The sequence below is a fragment of the Miscanthus floridulus genome, chromosome 2 (assembly GCF_019320115.1).
Source record: "Miscanthus floridulus cultivar M001 chromosome 2, ASM1932011v1, whole genome shotgun sequence".
NCBI classification, from domain to species: domain Eukaryota; kingdom Viridiplantae; phylum Streptophyta; class Magnoliopsida; order Poales; family Poaceae; genus Miscanthus; species Miscanthus floridulus.
This window is the reverse complement of record NC_089581.1, coordinates 15,999,015-16,021,625: the sequence shown is the minus strand read 5'-3', so window position 1 is coordinate 16,021,625 and position 22,611 is coordinate 15,999,015. Positions and strand designations below refer to the sequence as shown.

At 52.3% G+C, this 22,611-nt stretch overlaps 1 protein-coding gene across 6 annotated transcripts in view; it reads right to left on the bottom strand.

Moving 5' to 3' along the window:
- Positions 1-20,293, bottom strand: part of LOC136518104 (MADS-box transcription factor 14-like) — a 45,646-nt gene extending 25,353 nt beyond the window's left edge. For 3 of the 6 annotated variants that reach the window (XM_066511796.1, XM_066511805.1, XM_066511789.1), the window contains exon 1: positions 19,738-20,293. In XM_066511796.1, coding sequence (XP_066367893.1) covers positions 19,738-19,922 — 185 coding nt within the window. In that variant the 5' untranslated portion in view covers positions 19,923-20,293. The other 3 variants (XM_066511775.1, XM_066511768.1, XM_066511781.1) reach the window with 2 other exon arrangements.
- Between the last annotated feature and the right edge of the window lie 2,318 nt (positions 20,294-22,611).

Below are 22,611 nucleotides of genomic sequence, written 5' to 3'. Positions count from 1 at the left end.
CCCTGCTCCCCCTTGATCTATAAAATGGAAGGTAGGGCACCCCACTAAAAGAACGGATCAATCCAACACACCACGCACCACATTACACACAGCTGAGCAGCAACCGAGCTCTCAGTACTCATTCGACCTTTCCATCAGAGACTTGGGACATGTCCCTCTCTCGACCGTTTGTACCCCTACTACGAACCTTTCAGCGTTAATAACACGAGCAGCACCAGCAGACTGGACGTAGGGACATTCTGCCCGAACCAGTATAAACCTCGTGTCTTTTAGCACACCATCCGGACCTAACACGCAACAAATATAAATTTACTAGTTGATGTTTACTCGAAACACCGACATTTATAAACTGAAAACTGATGCAGATATTTCTGCTAGAGAAGGTGCTACTATTCAGTTGTCTAGAGGTGTGCATATTGAGTAAGCAACAGTTTCTCAGATACAAGTCCACCTAATTGAAAGGTGATCCACTTGTATTTTTTAATTTTAGCGGAAACACATGGCACTAGTTCTAATTCCGTTGGTTAATAAAGTTATCATTTTTATGTCTTACGTTTGCTTTTACAGAATGTCTGTATACCTACTCACTCTTGGTTAGGTACAGGAGTTTGAGAGAACTGAAATAGACGAGTGCTACACTATTCAGCCTTCTATTCATGCAGTACCGTACCATATGTAAGTCTTAGGTTCCATGCAAGCACTCCCATGTTTCTCATGTAAGAACTCAGAATGCTTGAACAAACAAGGCACCAAGCCACCTACTACATACTTCCTTTTCTGAAGTTTTTTTTCTTTCACAAAAAGACATTTAGTCAGTAAAGATGAAAGAAGCTTGGTTAGGTCCAGCTAACAGTATTTCCATTCCAATCTTTGTGTCTTGAAATTGAAACATAGCATTCCCTTTTGTCCCGGAGTCCTCTCCTTTTCAGTCATATATCACATGACACATGCTTTTATGTCTCCCTACGTCTAGCATTATTAATTCTAATTCATTAGACCACAGTTGTCAGAGAAGAAAAACATAAAAAAAACATCTGACTGATGAATGGTTCTTCTAGAGGACACACAGGACACCATGTGCCATTGGAATTCCTTTTTTATTATGTGCTGACATCCTTAATCATTTCATATATGGAAGATCTACATGTTGCTAATCGCCCAAGTTTGATTGATCAGTGGTACAAAGTGGGCAAGAAAGAGGAGAAGAGAAGGTAGGGGGACGTTGTTTGATCAGTGGTACAAAGTGGACAAGAAAGAGGAGAAGAGAAGGTAGGAGGATGGGAAGAATATTATCATTTTTATGTGCGATAGGGCAGGTACCTACTGCCATGCATAAATCTTGAGCTCAGGCAGCATTATTCAGGAAAAAACCTATCAATCTTATTAAATGCATGGTTACTAAGACTCAGAAGATTTTTGCCTCCTCAGTCCTCACAAACAGAGTGGAAGGTTTGTCAGGGCTAAGGGCTATTGAGATGATATGATATAGTGATGGCAGAAAGGAAGATGAGAGAAAAGGTGAAAAGTCCACGGCAGCTTATGCAAGTATAATTAGTGGTTTCTGTTGATGTATTCAGAAATGTTACCCCACAGGATCACCGGCTCAAGTGAGTCGACCACTCGCCAGTCTTGCCGACCACGGCCGAGCACGACAGACGCTGTCCGACCACACACACTATGGCTAGAGGTAGAAGAAGAGGGAGAACAGAGCATATACACACACAGCCAGAGACACCAGCGTTGGCCGAAGCCATGTATAGGAGATGACAAATCTGAACTCTCTTTGCTGAGTTACAGTGGCAAACTATATAAACAACTCTATCCATCTAGTTCTAGTACAGCTGCCATGCTGCTACAGTGACTAGATAACACAGCAGGACTGACTCTGGCGCCTGCCCCTGCATGTGGCTACAGTGCGGCAGGTGGGCCGTTCAGCGCCTGCCTCTGCAGCGGCTACAGTACCACAGCAGGGGGCCATTTCGGCGTCGTTGTCCCTTGCTGTGTGTTCACACAAGAAAGCAGTAGATTATCTAACAATTCTTCCCCTAATCCTACTGCTATCCCTTGTACCCCCTCTATGTCGATCATCTCCTTCAGCTCCGTGAGTCGAAGACGTCCGAGCGGCTTGGTGAGGACATCCGTGAGTTACCGACCAGTTTCGATAAAGTCGATGACGATCTGCCCTCCATCGGCACAGTCCTTGAGGAAGTGGAACTTCACGTCGATATGTTTGCTCCGGTCGTGCAGAACCGGATTGTTCGCAAGGGCGATGGCGGGCTGGTTGTCCACCATCAGTGCTGGTGGGTGAGCTTCCACACCGGTTAGCTTGCCCAGTAGCCGGCGTAGCCACACAACTTGGCACGCCGCTGTGGCCGCTACTATGTACTCTGCCTCGCACGTAGACAACGCCACCACCTTCTGCTTCAACGACAGCCATGAAATTGGAGCCGGCCCGAGGAAGACGAGCATGCCAGAGGTGCTCCGTCGTCCGTCGATATCCCCTGCCATGTCTACATCGCTGAACATAGTGAGCTGCAGCCTGCTTCCACCAATTTTGGGGAAGACGATCCCTTGATCCACCGTCCCCTTGACGTAGCGCAACAGTCGCTTTACAGTAGCCTAGTGATCCTCTCAAGGATCCTCCATGAAGCGATTGACATAGCCCACGGCGAACGCAATGTCTGGCCACGTGTGGACTAGGTAGCGTAGACCACCGACAATGCTTCAGTAGAGTGTTGCATCCACCTTCGCCGCGGTGCTGGCCTTCGTCAGCTTCAGCCGCTCCTCCATTGGAGTCACGCATGACTTGCACTCAGCTATGCCGCTCTGCTCCAATAGCTTTGAGGCATACGCGCTCTGACCAAGCGTGAGTTTCTCCTTCCCCTATCTCACCTCGACGCTAAGGTAGTAGGAGAGTGCGCCGAGATAGCTCATTCAAAAATGAGCCGCCATCTCGCGCTTGAAGCTATCGATGTCATCCGCACGCGCGTCGATGACGATCAAGTCGTCCACATACACACCGACGATGAGCTCCTCCTTCCCCCATCGACATGTGTAGAGCGCGTGCTTGGTTGCACACCGCTGGAACCCAAGCTCGCCCAGCATGGCGTCAAGCTTGGCGTTCTATGCTCGTGGGGCCTGTCGTAGCCCATAGAGCGCCTTGCGCAGTCGGAGCACCCTGTGCTCTGCTCCCTTGATGGCAAAACTCGGAGGTTGCCAGATGAAGACCGTCTCTGCTAGCTCACCGTTGAGGAAGGCCGATTTAACGTCCAAGTGATGGACGCACCAGTCCTTTGCTGCTGCTAAGGCTAGTAGCAAACGGACAGACTTCATGCGCGCTACTGGTGCAAAGACTTCCTCAAAGTCGATGCCCTCGCGCCGTTCAAAGCCTCGGGACATGAGGCGCGCCTTGTGCTTGACAATGGCATTGTGCTCGTCCCGCTTGACTTTGTACACCCACTTCAGGCTGATCGGACGGCATCCTGGAGGTGGATCGATGAGCTCCCATGTCTCGTTTTCCTCGATCGCATTCATCTCCACCAGCATCGCCCGTCGCTAGTTTCCATCATGCTCGGCCAGCGCGAATGTGGGTGGTTCCTTTGCGCTGATGAGCAGTAGCTCTGGGTCATTAAGCAGCCTACCCGCCAGGCCTGAGGGCCCTGTGCCACCGACAATGTCGTCTAGCTTGTGGAACCGCACCTCCCCCCCTTCGTGGAAGGCGTCTACGAACTCAGTGATGTCACTTAGAGGTGAGGCGAACTCGATCGGCGTCGATGGAGTTCCCTATTCTGCCGGAGTGCTCGGCACAACACCTAGAGTGCTCGGCACTCTGGTTGCAGTGCTCAACACTACTCCTGGACAACTCGTCATAACTCCTACAGTGCTCGGCACTACTGTAGGAGTGCTCAGCCTCAGTCTTGGAGTGGTCAGCACCACTGCAAGACCTCTTGGCTCTGCTATGGGAGTGCTCGGCACCCATTCTGGAGTGGTCGCCACCACTATAGAACCTCCTGGCACCACTCCTAACTTGCTCGGCATCCCTCCAGGAGTGCTAGGAACTCCTCCTGGAGTGCTCGGCATCCCTTCCGAAGTGCTCAGCACTGCCCCAGGAGTGCTCGGTAGCTCTTCCCCAGCGTCTCCACCACCGTGAATGACCAGGTGCTCGATGACGAAGGTGCTAGTGAAGCCACTAGCTTCCCCCGTGCTCGGATTGTTCCTGTCCCAAGCCGCCTTCTCATCGAACACGACGTCGCGTGAGACAAGTACCTTGTCTCCACGTGGGTCGTAGAGCCGGTACGCCTTGGTACCCTCCACATAGCCCAGGAACACCATCGGTGTGCTCTTGTCCTCTAGTTTGGTCAGGACCAGCTTTGTCTTCCTGACGTGGCCGATGCAACTGAATGTACAGAGGAAGGACACGCTCGGCTTGCGTCCATGCCAAGCCTCGAACGACGTCTTGCCCTTCAGGGCCTTGGTAGGAGTGTGGAACACCGTCGTGGTCACCGCCTCACCCTATAACCTTGTCGGGCATGCCTTTGGCCTTCAACATGGATCTAGCCATGCCGACCACCGTCTAGTTCTGTCGCTCCACCATGCCATTCTGCTGTGGCAAGTATGGCGCGGTGTGGTGTCGCACCACACCCTGATCCGCGCAGTACGCAATGAACTCCACCGAAGTGAATTCGCCGCCGTGATCAGTCCTCAGCACATGGAGCTTCTTGCCGCTCTCGGCCTCCACGCGCATCTTGAACTTCTTGATCATCGCTGCCGCTTCATCCTTGCTCGTCAGGAGTTGCAGACACATGTAGCAACTTCAATCATCCATGAGCAGGAGGAAGTACCGCCGACCACCGTTTGTGGCTGGCGTGATTGGCCCGCAGAGGTCGCCAAGGACGAGCCTGAGAGCGTCCTCTGCGCGATACTTGGCCGCCTTTGGGAACGGTAGCCTCCTCTGCTTCTCGGCTAGGCAGCTGTCACAGTGCTCGCCTCCGTGCTCGATGCAGGGGAGATGTCCGAACTAGGCATGCCACAACCATGGTTTTTCGGTGTGCCAAGCCGCCAGGCACACCGGCTGCTCTACCTTCAGGTCGAGCAGGTACAACCAGTTCAGGGACCTCTTCACCTTAGCGAGAAGTCGTTGCTCCCGGTCCCTGATCCTAAGGACTCCATCCTTGATCAGTACCTCGCTACCACGCTCATCCAGCTGACCAATGTTGATAATGCTTGAACACAGCTGTAGGATGTAATATACATCCGTTAGCGCATGGTGCTCCCCGTTCTGGCACCTGAAGATGATGGTGCCGCGCCCTTGGATTGCCACCCTTAAGCTGTCACCAAACTTCACCGTACCGGTAACATCATCGTCTAGCTCGGAGAAGGCTGCCTTGGAGCCCGTCATGTGGTTGCTGGCACCAGAGTCTAGATACCACCGCTACTCCTGGTCGGCGCCTGTGGGGGTATTAACCCCTATACCCTTACGGCTAAGCTTGGGCTGGCCCGGATCGATGGGTTCAGTCCACCCGAAAGATGACGTGCGGCCCAGTTAACCTGATCGGAGTCCCGCACAAGGAATCAAGACGGATTTGGCGACCAAGCAGGATCCTGGTCGGTTAGAATAGGAATCCTTATCCGGCCAGATATGGCAATTGTAACTGACTAGGATTAGTTTCTAGATCTGTAACCCTGCCCCCCGGACTATATAAGGCGGGCAGGGGACCCCTCTAAAAAATATCTCTCATTGACATACAGCAATACAAATCAGACGCAGGACGTAGGTATTACGCCTTCTTGGCGGCCGAACCTGGATAAAACCTCGTGTCTGTCTTGCGTCACCGTCTTGTTTGGGGCTTGCGCATCTGTCTGCCGATAATCTACTACCTTGGGCATACCCCTAGGTAGACTGCCGACCATATTTCGTCGACAGTGGCGCGCCAGGTAGGGGGTGTGCGTACTGCTCTCCAAGCAAACAAGATGGTCATCATCTCCGGCTCCATGGCCACGCCCAGCGGCCTCACGTTCACCGTCGGCCAGATCACCTGGACCACCAGCTCCGACGACTCCATCGCCATGACCACGGGGGAGGCATGGATTCAGCCTGCGCCGACGACTACTTCACCTGCATCGGCTACGGCTCCGACCACGGTGAACACGGCTCCGACCACGGTGAACACGGCTCCGACCACGGTGAACACGGCTCCGACCACGGTGAACACGGCTCCGACCACGATGGACCTGGCTCCGACCACGGGACATCTGGCTCCGACCACGCCTACAGCCACGCCAACAACCCATCGTCTGCTTCCCCGCTACAGAGGGAAGCAGATCGTCAACACCGACCTGCTCGATTCCGTCGATCGGGTCGGCATCCAACTCGCTGAAACCCTGGCTCTGGTAAGTACGATTCAAACCCAACCTAACGAGCAGGTAACAGCCCTCCACGACAGATCTATCCGACCAGCTCGGACCAGTCGTCCTGTGCGATTGGGAACAGATCTTGTGGTCGTATCAACTCCTGAGGGGCGTTTCGCTCATCGCCGGTCAGACATCGCGACGGGTCTCCGACTCTGCGAGTACGAAGCCCCGACGGAGAACCACCAGGTCCAGCCCTACGGCCTGCAAAACGCTGCCTCCAGCTACGCGTACAACCTGCGACACCGCTCGGATCTGTGTCCTGTACACCGATCTCGGCCGAAGCCATGCAACATCGTCAACATGGTCCGGATCGAAGATTATCGGGAAGGATCCGTCCACACAGTCCGAGAAGGTGACTCCAGCTCCTCGTCCGGCATCGCGTCCAACGCATCTGTCCACACCGAGCTTCAGCGTCACGAAGATGAAGGCGCCCAATACGACCTGGATCTACCAGACCACGCCCCGGGTTTTCCCGAATTTCCGTCTTTCCCGCCAAGACGAGGGGATTTGATCCATGTTGTCAGCAACGACGAGCCGCCAGCAGTTGGCGAAACAGAACAAGAAAAGACCGCACGCGAAGCACGCAATATTAACCGGTTTAATCGCCGGCAAATCGAAGCTGAAGCAGACCAAGAGGCACGACGCATAAGGGTCCAACCGCGCGACCTCAACAATGCTTTCGACAGGGTGGGGGATAAACAAGTCTTCAAGACCCCAAGCGCCAACGTAGCCGTCGCCATGGCGACGATGCAGCGGCTGCCCAACACTCCCGAGACTCAAGTAATCCGTGATGACATACAAGCTTATCTGACGGCTGCTATGGCTCAGACCGCAGAGATGAACCAAGCCCGGGCTCCATCCGTTTCTGTCGAATCAAGCCACAGCCGCCAATACTCAAGTCGCTCACAGCCACTCAACCTACGTGGCTCGCGCAATAACGACCCATCGGACAACCGTCAAGGCGGGAACGGTGGTCGTGATGGTGGTCGGGACGACAACCGCCGCCGGGAGGATAACCGCCACGACGTTCGAGGCGACAACCGCCGAGATAACCGCGACAATCGCCGTGATAACCACGGTCGCAGCGCTAATCCAGGTGGCAATCGAGATCGCCGCGATGGCAATAACGATCTCCGCCATTACCTCGGTGGACGTGATTTGCGTGCTCGCATCAACCAGAGAGCCGACGATCGTGCATCCCACGAAAGCTATCGCCGTATGGAGTACGACACCGTCCACGGTCCGCCGGGTCTGAAGCAGTTCACTCCACACCTGCGCCAAGTCATATGGCCCAAGAATTTCAAGCTCGAGAAGCTTCAGAAGTACGACGGCAAAGAAAACCCTGAATTATGGGTCATGCTCTATGAAACCGCGTGCCGGTCAGCCATGGCTGACGAGCACGTTATGTCTAACTACTTCCCAGTCGCCGTTGGTCATGCAGGTCACCAATGGCTAGTTAGCTTGCCGGCAAATTCTTTTGACTCTTGGCAGGAACTCAAGCAGGCCTTCATCGACAATTTCATCGCTACTTGTGAACAACCCGGCAACAAGTACGATCTGCAACGGATCCGAGATCGGAAAGACGAACCACTGCGCGAGTACGTTCGGCGTTTCTCGGAGATGCGCATCAAGGTCCCATCAATATCCGACAACGAAGCAATCGAGGCTTTCGTCACTGGCCTCCGCTTCCACGACGCCCTGAGAGACAAGCTCCTCCGGAAAAGACCTGAGTCAGTCACAGCGCTCTTGGCCACCGCTAAGAAATACGCGGACGCCGACGACGCTAAAAAGATAATCGTCGAAGAAGAAGCAAGGGTTCCACGCTCCGACCACCCCCCACACCGCGATGATTACCGCGGCAACCGTGGTCGGAACGACAATTTTGACCGCCGCAACCAGCGCAACGACTCCCGCGACCACCGTGATCAACGTAATCAGCGGCGCAACCGCCGTGACGATTACAGAAGCAAGCGTGCTCGGGAAGATGATGGTGAGGTCAATACTGTGAAAAAGGGCGGAGGACGTCGTAATTACGAGGACGATTACGCCAAGGCATTGAAGGGCCCCTGCCAGCTCCATCCCAAGTCGAACCATACCATGGAGAATTGTCGCGTCCTCAAGACTATCTACACGCGCCAACAGGCTCCGGATACGTCCGACAAGCCTACTGACGTGAGGGAACAGCGCAACGAGGACAACGACGACGACGATGCAGATCCTCGTCATAAATACGTCAAGCCAACGGATCGCGTGCACACCATCATCGGCGGCAAGGTGTCCATTGAGACCAAATGAGAACGCAAGCTGCTCGCCCGCGCCTGCTTGAACGTGGCAAAGAACGACAACCTTCTTACCGATCCGCGGCTTCCTCCGTGGTCTCACCGTGAAATCTACTTCAGCAGAAAGGACCAATGGGCCGCCATACCCGAGCCAGGGCGTTTTCCCCTGGTCCTCGATCCTTGTATCAACAAGGTTCAGTTCGACAGGGTACTAATCGACGGCGGCAGCTCCATTGATATACTGTTCAAGAACAGCCTGCCCGCTCTGAAAATAGCCCAGGCGGACCTGAAGCCGTACGAGGCACAGTTCTGGGGCGTTCTCCCCGGACAGAGCTCCACACCTCTCGGGCAGATCACGCTACCTGTGCAGTTTGGGACTCCGGACCACTTCCGCACCGACTACGTCAACTTCGTGGTCGCTGATTTCGACGGCACCTACCATGCTATTCTTGGTCGACCGTCGCTCACCAAGTTCATGGCCATACCTCATTACAGGTATCTGGTGCTCAAGATGCCTACTGAGAAAGGAGTTTTAACCCTCAGGGGCAACGTATACGCAGCTTACACCTGCGAGGACGACAGCTTCAAAATAGCAGAGGCCCACGACCTCTCTATTCGCATGGCCGAGACCATTCTCGACGCTAAGAAGACCACGGCCGACCACTTGGAGATCCCAGAGCTCGAGGCTCAGCGCAAGAACATCAGGTGCAAGGAGCACAAGACGATCCAGCTGGTCGAGGGTGATCCCAGCAAAACGGCCCTCATCGGGGCCGACCTGGATCCCAAATAGGAAGACGCGCTCGTCAGGTTCTTGAGGGGCAACGTGGATGTGTTTGCATGGAAACCTTCCGACATGCCCGGTGTACCTCGGGACTTGATTGAGCACTCCTTGAATGTCAACAGCAAAGCCAAACCAATCAAGCAGAAGCTACGACGGTTCGCTCGCGACAAAAAGGAGGCGATTAGGGTAGAAGTTACACGGCTTTTGGCAGCCGGATTTATCAAAGAAGTGTATCATCCGGAATGGTTAGCCAACCCGGTTCTTGTACGCAAAAAGAATAATGAATGGAGAATGTGCGTTGATTACACTGATCTCAACAAACACTGCCCTAAGGACCCCTTTGGCTTACCTCGCATAGACGAGGTCGTAGACTCAACCGCCGGTTGCGAGCTGCTTTCCTTTCTCGATTGCTACTCTGGTTATCACCAGATCGCTCTCAAAAAGGACGACCAGATCAAGACATCTTTCATCACGCCTTTCGGCGCCTACTGCTACACGACCATGTCGTTCGGGCTCAAAAACGCCGGTGCTACCTACCAACGCGCTATACAGGCCTGCCTCAACGACGAGATAAAAGACGGCCTCGTCGAGGCTTACGTCGACGATGTAGTTGTCAAAACCAAGGAAGCACATACCCTTGTTGACAATCTGGAACGCGCCTTCGCAGCCCTTAATACGTTCCAATGGAAATTAAACCCAAAGAAGTGCATCTTTGGTGTCCCTTCTGGCATATTGCTCGGCAACGTCGTCAGTTACGACGGCATACGCCCTAACCCGGAGAAAGTCAAAGCTGTCTTAGACATGAAGCCCCCAAAAAAGGTGAAGGATGTCCAGAAGCTCACCGGCTGCATGGCTGCTCTAAGCCGTTTCATATCAAGATTAGGAGAAAAAGGACTACCGTTCTTCAAACTGCTCAAAGCGTCCGAGAAGTTCGAGTGGTCGGAGGAAGCAGACGCCGCCTTCATGCAGCTGAAACAATACCTCACGTCACCTCCGGTACTTACTGCTCCCAGAGAAGACGAAACTCTCCTACTTTACATTGCGGCAACCGATCGGGTGGTTTCCACTACACTGGTGGTTGAGCGTGACGAGCCGGGCCACGCCTACAAGGTACAGCGGCCAATTTATTTCATTAGTGAGGTACTCAACGAATCCAAGACCAGGTACCCACAGATTCAGAAACTGCTCTACGCCATACTGATAACATCCCGAAAGTTGAGACATTACTTCGACGGATATCGTGTGGTGGTCATGACCGAGTATCCTTTGGGGGACATTATTCGCAATAAGGACACGAACGGGCGCATCGTCAAATGGGCAATGGAGCTATGCCCCCTTTCCTTGGAATTTGCAAGCCGTACTACAATCAAGTCTCAGGCACTCGTCGATTTCATCGTCGAGTGGACAGACTTAAGCACTCCCGCCTCTCCGGGATCCGACGAATGTTGGACGATGTACTTCGACGGTTCTCTCAACATCGACGGTGCGGGAGCAGGAGTTCTTTTCGTATCACCATCCAAGGAAAAGCTCCGGTACGTCCTCAGGATTCATTTCCCAGCATCTAATAATGCAGCCGAGTATGAAGCATGCCTGCATGGTCTACGCATTGCGGTTGAGCTTGGAGTTAAACGTCTCTATGTCTACGGAGATTCGGCTCTGGTCATCAACCAACTCAACAAGGACTGGGACACGACCAGTGAAAAGATGGACGCATATTGCAAATCGATAAGAAAGCTGGAAGGCAGGTTCTATGGCATCGAGTACACACACGTGGTCCGGGACAAGAACCAGGCAGCAGATGCGTTGTCAAAGTTAGGATCATCCCGAGCCAAAATCCCACATGGCGTATTCGTCCAAGACCTGCTCACGCCCTCCATTGAAGACGAAGATTCAACGACCGACAAAGTCTCAGACCGGCAATTAGTGGCTACGGTTCCAGCGCCGAGCACAACCGAGCCGCTTCCGACCACTCATGAGCCAGACTGGAGAACACCTTTCATCAAGTACTTAACAGACGGTAGCGGTTATATCGATCGAACAGAAAATGAACGCCTGATGCGTCGTAGTAAGCAGTATCTGCTCGTCGATGGCAAGTTATGGCGCAAAAACGCTAAGGAGGAAATTTTGATGAAGTGTATAACCCAGGAGGAAGGCAAGCATCTCCTAGACAGTACAAGACATCAAACGTGATGACACGACAAGGCGATGCGGGCAATTTAACGAGAACGGTGGTCTGGAGTGCTTACTTTTCAGGTCGTCCTTCATTCTGTTAGTGTGGTCTTGGAGTTCCGACTGGCGGCGTGCCAATTTCTCGTTGTCCTCCTTCAGGCGACCACATTCTGCAAACGCACGGCTGTTCTCCCCCTGGAGGCGGGTCACTTCAGCTTCTAAACCTGCATTACAGCCATTACTGTCAAGAACAAAACAACACAAGTCCAGCACTTGCTATGATACGGTGAACACTTACCTGTTTTCTCCTGCTCTTTGTTTTTGAGCTGGCCGACCAGGTTTTGGTTCTGTGCTTCTTGGTTTGTCCTCTCCTGGTCGGTGGCTTCAAGTTGGCGCCGTAGGCGTTCCACTTCAGCCGTCAGCTCCTTATTGGTCTTCATGACTACTTCTATCTGGTCGAAGCACCTTTTTCGGTACCTTGCAGTTTTCATCACGTCCTGCATACAGACAAGCTACGTCAGATAGTTCGACTACACAACAGGTTTAAGGACTAAAGCCAAATATACCTGGACTTCAGTCACCAGGCGTTTGGCTGCTCGTTCAACTCTTAAGGTTTCCTCGGCCTCTGGGATCTCCTCGTGCATGACCCATTCGTCGTTCCGATAGCGCGACACATATACATGTTGTCGTCTATCTTGGGGACGGCCCAGGACTTCTTCCACTTCATCCTCTTCAGCCTCCAGTTCGGGAGGCGGCGGTGGTCCGGAGTTTGCAGACTCCACGACCACCAGGGCTTTCCCACGAGCCGTCGCGTCGGCACCCTTGTTCTGGGCAACTTCTGGCTGCTGCTCCTCGGCCAGATCCAGCTCCCGTGGCGCTGTGGTATCCGCCTCATCAGGGTTTGTGCTCGGAGCACTTGTATTCTGCTCGGGGACTGGCGTCTGGCCGTCCGCCTGCTGAGGCCCAGGCAGAGTCCCTGCCATGGGCTCCTCCACGGCCGGTTGCTGAGCAGTTTGTCCTGCCGTTTTTGGAGAGGACGTTCTGCACCCAGTTAGCTGGTCGGGACTTTCGGTGGACGCGGATCTAATACATTCAGAGACAAATTCAGAAGACAATAGCATCCACTGCAAAATTCAAAGCTTACATCAAAAATATATATACTTACAGTTTTGACTTGCGGAAGGATGTGGCGAAGGAACGCCTCCTCGACCGCCCCTGCTCTGCTTGCTCGGCAGTTTCTACCGGGACTTGTTCAAACTCCGGTACGGGCGTCGGAGGATGATGCGGCATGTTCTCTTCGTCTGTGCTCTGTGTTGCTGTGGTCGGCGCTGTGACCACTGCTGGCACAGAGGAGCAACCCTGCTCCGACGGCTCCACCTGCCTTCTCTTCTTTCGGGGGACGAGCCGGGAGATGTCCGCATCCTCTGCTTCGTCGTCCGACTGGGAGATGATGGCTTGGCGACGTTTGCTGGCAGCCGGACGCTTGCCGGCGGCTCTGGTCGAGGCGTCCTCTACGGTCTCGAGTATCGCCCAGTGAACGCCGTCGGTCCTGGCGCTGGTCTGGGCGGTTGGCCCAGTAGCTTGCGGCCACTCTACACCAGGGGGAGGCGACACAAACACTCCAGCCCGGTCACGGCCATTATACTGAGACACAAAATGAAGGAAAAGACAGTTATTTTCTTGATACAACATGACTTTACAGTTAAAAGGAGGCGTCATTTACCTTTGGGGGAGGGCGAGCCAGCTTGAAGGCGTGTTCAATGGCGTTCAGTGCAACATAATTGGGATCGGCCAGGTTGAACAGCTCTCCAATCCTGGCCTTGATCTCCATCTTGTCGAGCGGCTCCTTTCTGGTCCTCGTCGGATCAGCGCCTCCTTGGTACTCGAAGCCAGGGTGAATCCTTTTCTGGCAAGGCTGAATTCTTCGGCTGATGAAGTTGCCGACGACACTCGGGCCATCAAGCCTTCCCCACGGGATCATCCCGAGCAGTTCGGCGATCTGCTCCAAGTTCTCGGGCCTCTCCGACCAGCTGCTTTTCTTCTCTGGAATCAAGCCCACATCGCACAGAGTGATGGTGTTCGGCTCTTCACGGATGTAGAACCACTTCTTATACCACTCGTCCAACGAGGTGTTCCAGGGGCAGTGCAGGTATTGAGCCTTCATGCCGTCGCGCAGGTTCAGGTAAACGCCTCCGGCGATCTTCGAGCCACCGCTCCCTTTCTTCCGAAGACAGAATAGGTGGCGAAAGAGGTCGAAATGGGGCTGGAAGCCGCCATAAGCCTCGCAGAGATGGATGAAGGTGGAGACAAGAAGAATCGAGTTGGGATGCAGATTGCAAATCCCAATCTCGTAGTACAAACAGAGACCCTGAAGGAAAGGGTGCACTGGAATCCCAAAACCCCTTTTGAAGAAATCTTCAAAGACCACAATCTCACCTGGTTGTGGATCGGGGAAGCTTTCTCCTTCCGGTGCACGCCATCCCGCAAGTGCCTTGTTGTGGAGCACTCCCATGGCGACGAGGTCCTCGATGGTCTGCTCGTTGCTCCGCGACTTCCACCATTCCTTCGCCATGACCCCGCCTTTCTTCTGGGCGTCTCTCTTCGCCATTAGTTCGTCCTTACGAAGTGGGTGGATGCGGGAGACCGAGCGGATTGGTGATGATTTTTGGGAATAGGGTTCGGCAGGAGGAAGAAGAAGGTTGCGGCGGCGGATGACAATGGGGAATGGTATGAGTAACTTACCAGATCCGCATTATATAAAACAAAGATCACCGTCGTTTCGTCCGCCCGAGAATATTGGGAGTCGTGCGCACGCGCCGCAGACGGTTGTTCACACAACCTCGAAATCTGCGCCAATAAACGCGCTCCTTCGTTAACAGTGTACGCGCCTCTTCGTTGATGGTGTAAGGGGGCCCACACTGACACACCTCAATACAGGTGTCAACCGACTGTTTGCAAAAAAGAAAAAAAAGAAAGAGAAGACAGAATGACGTACTATACCTATTTACTTTTTTGACCAGACGTGTCAGACTGGACTTGGCAGAGAACAGAGAGAAGTACACAAAATAATAGTACAAGCAGCACAAGTGATCGTGGATTTGCCTTGACCACTAAAGTGCTCGGGGACTGCCCAGACCACCAATGTGCTCGGGGACTGCCCAGACCACTAATGTGCTCGGGGACTGCCCAGACCACTAATGTGCTCGGGGATTGCACAGACCACTACTGTGCTTGGATGCTGCCCAGGCCACTTTCGTGCTCGGGGATTGCTCCGACCACGGCTGTGTTCGGGGACTGCCCCGACCACTGCTTGCATAATGGTTCTCCTTGGCTACATGTGATCTGTACTCACATACAGTTAAGAGATTTTTTCTTTAGACCTCGCTTCATACTTCGCTTTCCAGCAAGCTCGGGGACTATGTGGATACGATGCACCTGCCGGTGTAACTTGTTTTGCCTGTACGGTAATTGGATTCTTAATCTCAGCGGAATTTCTTTGATAGACCCTGGCACCACGTACCTGCGTCACCTACTACCAGGCTCGGGGACTAAGTGGGCACACTTCACCTTGCGGTGAATGTGTGTTTAAATTGACCCCTGTGTTTGAATGATTATGAGGATTATTAGTATGCTCGGGGACTGCCCCGACCACTGCTTGAATAGTGGTTCTCGTTGGCTACATGTGATTTGTACTCACATACAGTTAAGAGACTTTTCTTTTAGACCTTGCTACAAGGCTCATACTTTGCCTTCCAGCAAGCTCGGGGACTAAGTGGGCACACTTCACCTTGCGGTGAACGTGTTTGTTTTTTGACCCCTACGCTTCTGATGTTTCAGGATGCTATACTTCAAGACCATTTACATTTCTTTTCAGAAATACAAGTGGGCACACTTCTCAGGACAGAAATCTTTTTCTTTTTTCTTAAGAGCACCATACATTCTTCGGACAACCTACTTCTCCGGTGATGACGGTGGTCGGAGGCGTCAAGAATTCAAGCCTCGCTTGTCGGAGAAGGTTCAAAAGGCGTGTCGCAGCATAATACATGATGCTCGGGGACTAGCTGTGGGGGTATTAACCCCTATACCCTTACGGCTAAGCTTGGGCTGGCCCGGATCGATGGGTTCAGTCCACCCGAAAGATGACGTGCGGCCCAGTTAACCTGATCGGAGTCCCGCACAAGGAATCAAGACGGATTTGGCGACCAAGCAGGATCCTGGTCGGTTAGAATAGGAATCCTTATCCGGCCAGATATGGCAATTGTAACTGACTAGGATTAGTTTCCAGATCTGTAACCCTGCCCCCCGGACTATATAAGGCGGGCAGGGGACCCCTCTAAAAAATATCTCTCATTGACATACAGCAATACAAATCAGACGCAGGACGTAGGTATTACGCCTTCTTGGCGGCCGAACCTGGATAAAACCTCGTGTCTGTCTTGCGTCACCGTCTTGTTTGGGGCTTGCGCATCTGTCTGCCGATAATCTACTACCTTGGGCATACCCCTAGGTAGACTGCCGACCATATTTCGTCGACAGCGCCCACACGTCCGAGGTGGACTTGGGCGCATGGTTCATCGAGGTTGACAGCCTTCAGGGCCTTCCCAGGTCCTTCCACCATCGCCACCTCTTCCTTCTACTCGGCCTCGACGTCGTGCAGTGCACAGAACGTCGCCATCAGGATAGTGGCCTCATCATCATGATCAGCTTGCGCCAGATGAGCCTCAGCCTTCTTCTCCTGCTTGCGATTTGGACACTCCCGTGCTCAATGGCCCATCTTCCCGCAGCGCCGATAGGTGTTGGGGTCGACCTGCTTCTTCTTCTCCGAAGAAGCCTTGCCACGGTGCTTGTCATCGCCGCCACGGCTGGAGGAGGCTACCCCGGAGTTCCTCCGAGCAGCCCACTCCTCCTCTATCAGCAACAGTTTGCCGCTGTCCTTCGTTGATGTCGTCTACTCTAGGCGCTCATCCACCGCCCACAGACGGCCTATCACATCCTCAATGGTGAGGGTGGACAAGTCCAGCATCGTCTCTATGAAGAGAGCCATCTAGATGTACTTTGTCGAGACGAAGTGGAGGTACTTGGAGATCGCCTCCTCTTCGTCGATGGTGACGCCGTGGCTCTTCAGCTTACTGATGAGCGTCTACAGATGAAGGGAGAAATCCTCCATCGTTTCACCATCCTTGAACTTGAGGTTGGCGTACTCCTGCTTCAGAAGCTGGGCTGTCGCCTTCTTTACGCGGTCAGAACCGACGTGTATCGCCGCAATAGCCTCCCACGCCTCCTTAGCAGAGCCTTTCCCCCCAACGGCTCCCTGTACTCCGCCGGTACAGCAGCGATGATAGCCTTCAATGCTGACATGTCATCTTCTTCATTTTTGGCGCCCTTGTCAACAGCATTCCAGAGCCGTCGGGCTCTGAGCTTGACCTTCATAGTCACCAACCATTCTCCATAGTTGGTGTGAGTCAGCGTCGGTCAACTGGTGCTGCTGACCTCCCGCACCGTGTGAACAACGATCTCCTGTCGTGGCTGAGCAGCCACTGCTGTCGTCCATCTCCGAACCGTCTGTCATCACCAGCGGTTAGTCCGGCGATGGCGCTTACACGGCTCCGATACCACTTGTTAGCCCACAGGATCACCGGTTCAGGTGATTCGACCACTCGCCAGTCTTGCCGACCACGGCCGAGCACGACAGACGATGTCCGACCACACACACTATGGCTAGAGGTAGAAGAAGAGGGAGAACAAAGCATGCACACACAGCCAGAGACACCAGCGTTCGCCGGAGCCCTGTATAGGAGATGGCAAATCTAAACTCTCTTTGCTGAGTTACAGTGGCAAACTATATATACAACTCTATCCATCTAGTCCTAGTACAACTGTCATGCTGTTACAGTGACTAGATAACACAACAGGACTGACTCTAGCGCCTGCCCCTGCATGTGGCTACAGTACGGCAGGTGAGCCATTCAGCGTCTGCCTCTACAGCGGCTATAGTATCACAGCAGGGGGCCATTTCGGCGCCGCCGTCCCTTGTTGTGTGTTCACACAAGGAAGCAGTAAATTATCTAACAAGAACCCATGCACACCCACTAGTTGTTCTTGAATATAAACTCAGAAATCACATAGAAGTAGAAGCCATGATGGGCTATTAGCGGTGATAGTTTGTACTGAAGAAGAAAGGATGGATCCGTGTAAGTGCACCTATCTGTTCTTCATTCAAGAAAAATCATGGCAACCTAACCACGGTGATATGTACCACATAACAATATCAAAAGAAGAAACTCTACACACAAAGTAAAGTTATGTGCTCCGTGAGGGCTTGCGATATGAACATGCTCAATTGGACGAGTTCAGGCTCAGCATCGTCAATCATCAGTCAAGAGCAAAGACAAGCTAGCATAGTTGCTTGTCGCAGTGGACAAAGACTCCATGCATATGAAACCGTGTATACCATGGGGGTCGACAACAAGTAGCGCCGCCAATCAGAAAAGAGGCACAAGAAAACAATGGAAGAACAAAGAAAAAGTCACGTCAAATTAAGCCGAGGAAGTGCGAAGAAACAACGGGTGCAAGCAGCAAGTGATGGTGTAATCCAAATTAAAGAAATCATAACCCTCCATGTAATCCCCAATCGTCCCCGCATGCCAAAGATATATACTCAGTACACATTGATTAAGATAAGACTATAAGAGTAGGAGATGAGATGTATAGTATCCTTCCGCAGTTAAAGATGGGCGTGGTTCGGATCAGTGGAGCGGTTCATTGAACCGGTCCATAAAATCTAACCAAATGGGCTCCATTCTGATATCAGTCAAAGGATTTGGATCGATGGATTGGAAACCAGAAAACCGAAAGATCCAACGGTTCGATCCAACGGCTCCGGTGCAGCTGGAGGATCTCCCGCTCTGTCTGCGCACAACTCAGCTTCCGCCGGCTCTCCAGCGCCGCCTTGTCCATCACCTTCATCGGGAACCAGCAGGGCCTCCCCACGCCGCTGTTGCCGGCGCCTCCGCCGCGGAGCTCGGATAGGTACACCGTCCCGATGTCGCCGCACCCGAGCCTCCGTAGCAGCCGACGCAGCCGCGTTCATGGCCGAGCTCCGCTCCGCACAGCCGCGGGTGCCGCGGGCACGGGAGCCGCCGGGGACGCCGTATGAGCGGCGGTGGCGGCAGCGGAGGTGCTGCAGCCGGAGCACTCGCACGCGCTCTACCAGCTCGTCTATTACTCCGCCTATGCCGAGTGGGACCGCGCCGCCCAAGGACCTCGCCGTACTGGTTCCCAAAGTGTGCGACTTCTCTTTTGTTCTCACGGTCTCACCCCTCGCTTAGTTCATCAAAAATTCAATCAAACTTTGGCACTATGCAAAAAGAAGATTCTCCGTCACATCAAACTTGTGGTACATGCATGGAGTACTAAATATTGACGAAATAAAAAACTAATTACACAGTTTGGTTGTACTTTACGAGATGAACGTTTTGAGCCTAATTAGTCAACTATTGGATAATTATTACTAAATAAAAGCAAAACGTTACAGTGCAGCTACAGTGCGACCGAAATCGGCCGGCGCCGAATCCGGCCTCAACTAAACGCGGCCTGAGTAATTTTGGAGCTATCCATAATAACCATTGGGCCCCATTGGGTCAGCGGCTAATACAGATGGAGCAACGTACCAGTGCTCCTCCGGAAATCAGTTGGATCGATTGCGTTTCGCTCCATGGATCACCCACCCCCAACTTGATCCTCAGTAGGAGTCAACTCAGTCAACCAATTAACACATGCAGCATGGTAGCAAAGATTTCCCCAAACAGAGCAGCGAACGCCATCCCAGCGAAAGCGGAACATAAAATTACCTCGTATATATATAGCGCTCGCACGAGCGGCACACGCTATACGCGTCTTCATCTAGATTCTAAACTATGTATGACCCGAGTCGTACGTCTGTCTATCCAATAATCCAAATAAGCCCCGAAAATTCTCAGCAAATTCAAACAGATAATTACGGAGCACGCACCGTAATTCATAGTTTCAGACAGCTTGGAGATGGTGCAGCGCGCAGCGGAGCGCGTTGAAACGTAAGCAACGGAGGCGAGAGCGTACCATGAATCGGTGGAGTACTCGTAGAGCTTGCCCTTGGTGGAGAAGATGATGAGCGCGACCTCGGCATCGCAGAGCACGGAGATCTCGTGCGCCTTCTTGAGCAGCCCCGAGCGGCGCTTGGAGAAGGTCACCTGGCGGTTGATCTTGTTCTCGATCCGCTTCAGCTGCACCTTCCCGCGCCCCATCGCCGCCGCCGCCGCCGCCGCCTCCGCCTCCTCCCCTCCTGATCTCAACCAAAATCCTAGCTGACCCTCTCTGCTAACCTATCCTATCCTCTAAGAACAGGCACGTCGCTTCCGCAGCCGCCGACGACAGCAGCTATAAAACTAGCTAGCTACCTTCCTTGTTCCTTACGAGAGGCTTGATTGACAGGATAACAAAGCCTACAGTTGTAGATGGTAGGCGCTGGCGCTATGGCGCCGGCGAGCGCATGACGTCACAGCTAGCTGCGGCGGTGGACAGAGAGGGAGAGAAGGTGATGAGGGGACCCCGGCCGGGAGGAGGGAGGCGCCGGGAGGGGCGGATTTAAAGCGGTGATGCGCGCTGCCGCGACGGATCGGAGGGGGAGGAAGGGGTATCGCGAAACTGGGATGCTTTCCGAGCCGCCGCTGTCGAATAGCCATTGGCCGATGCCCCATTCCCGGGCCCGCGGGGCCCCGCCGCATCTCTCATTGCATGGGCCGCCGCCAGGGTCCTTCCTCGTACGATCGAAACCGGCTGCTCTCTCACAGCTTATTAGCCTGGCACGAAGTAGATGTTGGCAGGCGGCAGCAATTATCATTTTTTCTAACTAGTTAACACTGCTAAAAAATCATTTCTAGGGACGGATGATAAGTCTTTGTAGGGACGGTTTGGCCAGTCGCCCCTACCGAACTGTCTCTATAAATCATGCATTTATAAGGGCGATTTCCAGGCCGCCTCTACAAATCGATTTGCAAAGGCGGCTCGTATTACCGGCTGCCCCTATAAATAGATTTGTAGGGGCGGCTCGTATTACTAGCCGCCCTCTACAAATCAATTTGTATGGGCGGCTGTAGTATCATCCACCCCTACAAATACCTATTTGTAGGGGCAGTTCAATCTAGAACCGCCCCTACAGTATGTTTTTCCGCAAAAAAAAATCAAATTTATAATTCAAAATCGTGTTGCCGAACGTCCCGCGACCAACGTTCCGAACCGCGTTCGCGTTGCCGAACGCCCCGCGACCAGCGTTCGCGTTGCCGAACGCTCCGCGACCAACGTTCCGAACCGCGTTCGCATTGTCGAACGCCCCGCGACCGCGACTACAAGCACAAGAGTATTATATAAACTACAATTACAAGTCCAATTCAAAAGAATATATACAATCCATCATTAAATATACAAATTCCATACACATTGTTATCAACGTCCTAGAGCTAGCCTTTTAGTCTCACGAAGGTGTTGGTACTGAGGATTTCTACCTAAGTCAGATTCTCGGTCATGGTAGGCGCCTCTAACATGTACAATCTGGTCCAATATGAAGTTGCAAAGGTCGTCGACGAGCTCTAAGAGTTGGTCATCCTTGTATGGGTCTCTTTTCATTCCTTTCTCTTCTGTCCACTACAAGAGAACAAGTTTCGGTTTAGTATTTCATACCATGTACGAAGTTTTTATACTACGGGTGAAAAGGTTCAAACTTACCCTCAAGGGGTGTCTCCTGTAGGCATCGGTGTTACTCATCATAGAACATAGATAGTATCCACAATGTACACTCCCAGGCTTCTGCTTGGGGCACTGTGTGTTTTGCATATGAAAATAGTAAGTAATGCTTTTGACAGCCATGTAACGGAGTACTGAAGAAGTAAGTTACACTTACCGCATATAGTGTTTTTATAGCCAGCTTTTCCTTCCTTGCTGGATCATGCCTTCCGTGATGATTAGTGACATAGAACCTAAATGCCCTGTTCGAATTATTTTAGCAAATACAACTTGTTAGTATCCAAAAGTGAACGTTACAAGTATGTATACAAACATATAAGCTAATGAGGATTGTCGATACGTATACGTCTTGAGAATCGATATGAAGTCTTTGTATGTCACCGTGTCCCTATCTAATGAATCAAAGACCCATGCCATGCTCCTCCTGACATCAACGACTATACAAATCCAGTGGTTGCTGCATGGATTTAATCATAGAACTAGATAAGCTCTTTTGCATCGAATAAAATATATCGAACAAAGTTTTAAGTATAGAGTTGAACTTACTCGAAGTTGTATGGTAGCCATATAGTAGAGTGTTGTTGGAGATTTTTGAAAGCCAGGGCAATGTATGCCGTAACCTTAAAGGACTCTTCCCTTAGTTTCGCCGTACGGATACACTCTTTCTCCCGAAGTGTCTTTGCAGCAGCTAGCTCTTTGGCATCCAGTGTCCACCGTTCAGGGTAATTAAAATTTGTTTGGGCTATAGCTTGAGGGTCTACATACCCGGCTTTCACACTTGGCATTTGTTTGACAATGTGCACTTGCATTCTACAAATCACGGCGTGGGTTAGTTACAACAAAATTTAAAGATTACATTCATATCATATCGAGAGGACAATGACTTACAGGCACCACGTGCAAATTAGATTCATCTCCATTTCTCCCAGGTGAAAGCATGTTTGCATGTCATTGAAGTCAAAGACAATTTTTCTGGCTAGGCTTCCAAATATGCCGGTGGGGAAGCATGCTTGTATAAGATCTATGCTCATTGGGAGAACATGTAAGTACCAATCATGGAACCTTCTCATTCCAAGTGGTAGGCGCTGGATGTCCCAGTTTGGTAGGAAGGGCTTGCCTCTTTCATATGCTTTCGAGCAATCTTTTGACCATTTGATGGCATCAACATTTGGATACTGCTTTGCAATTTGGTGG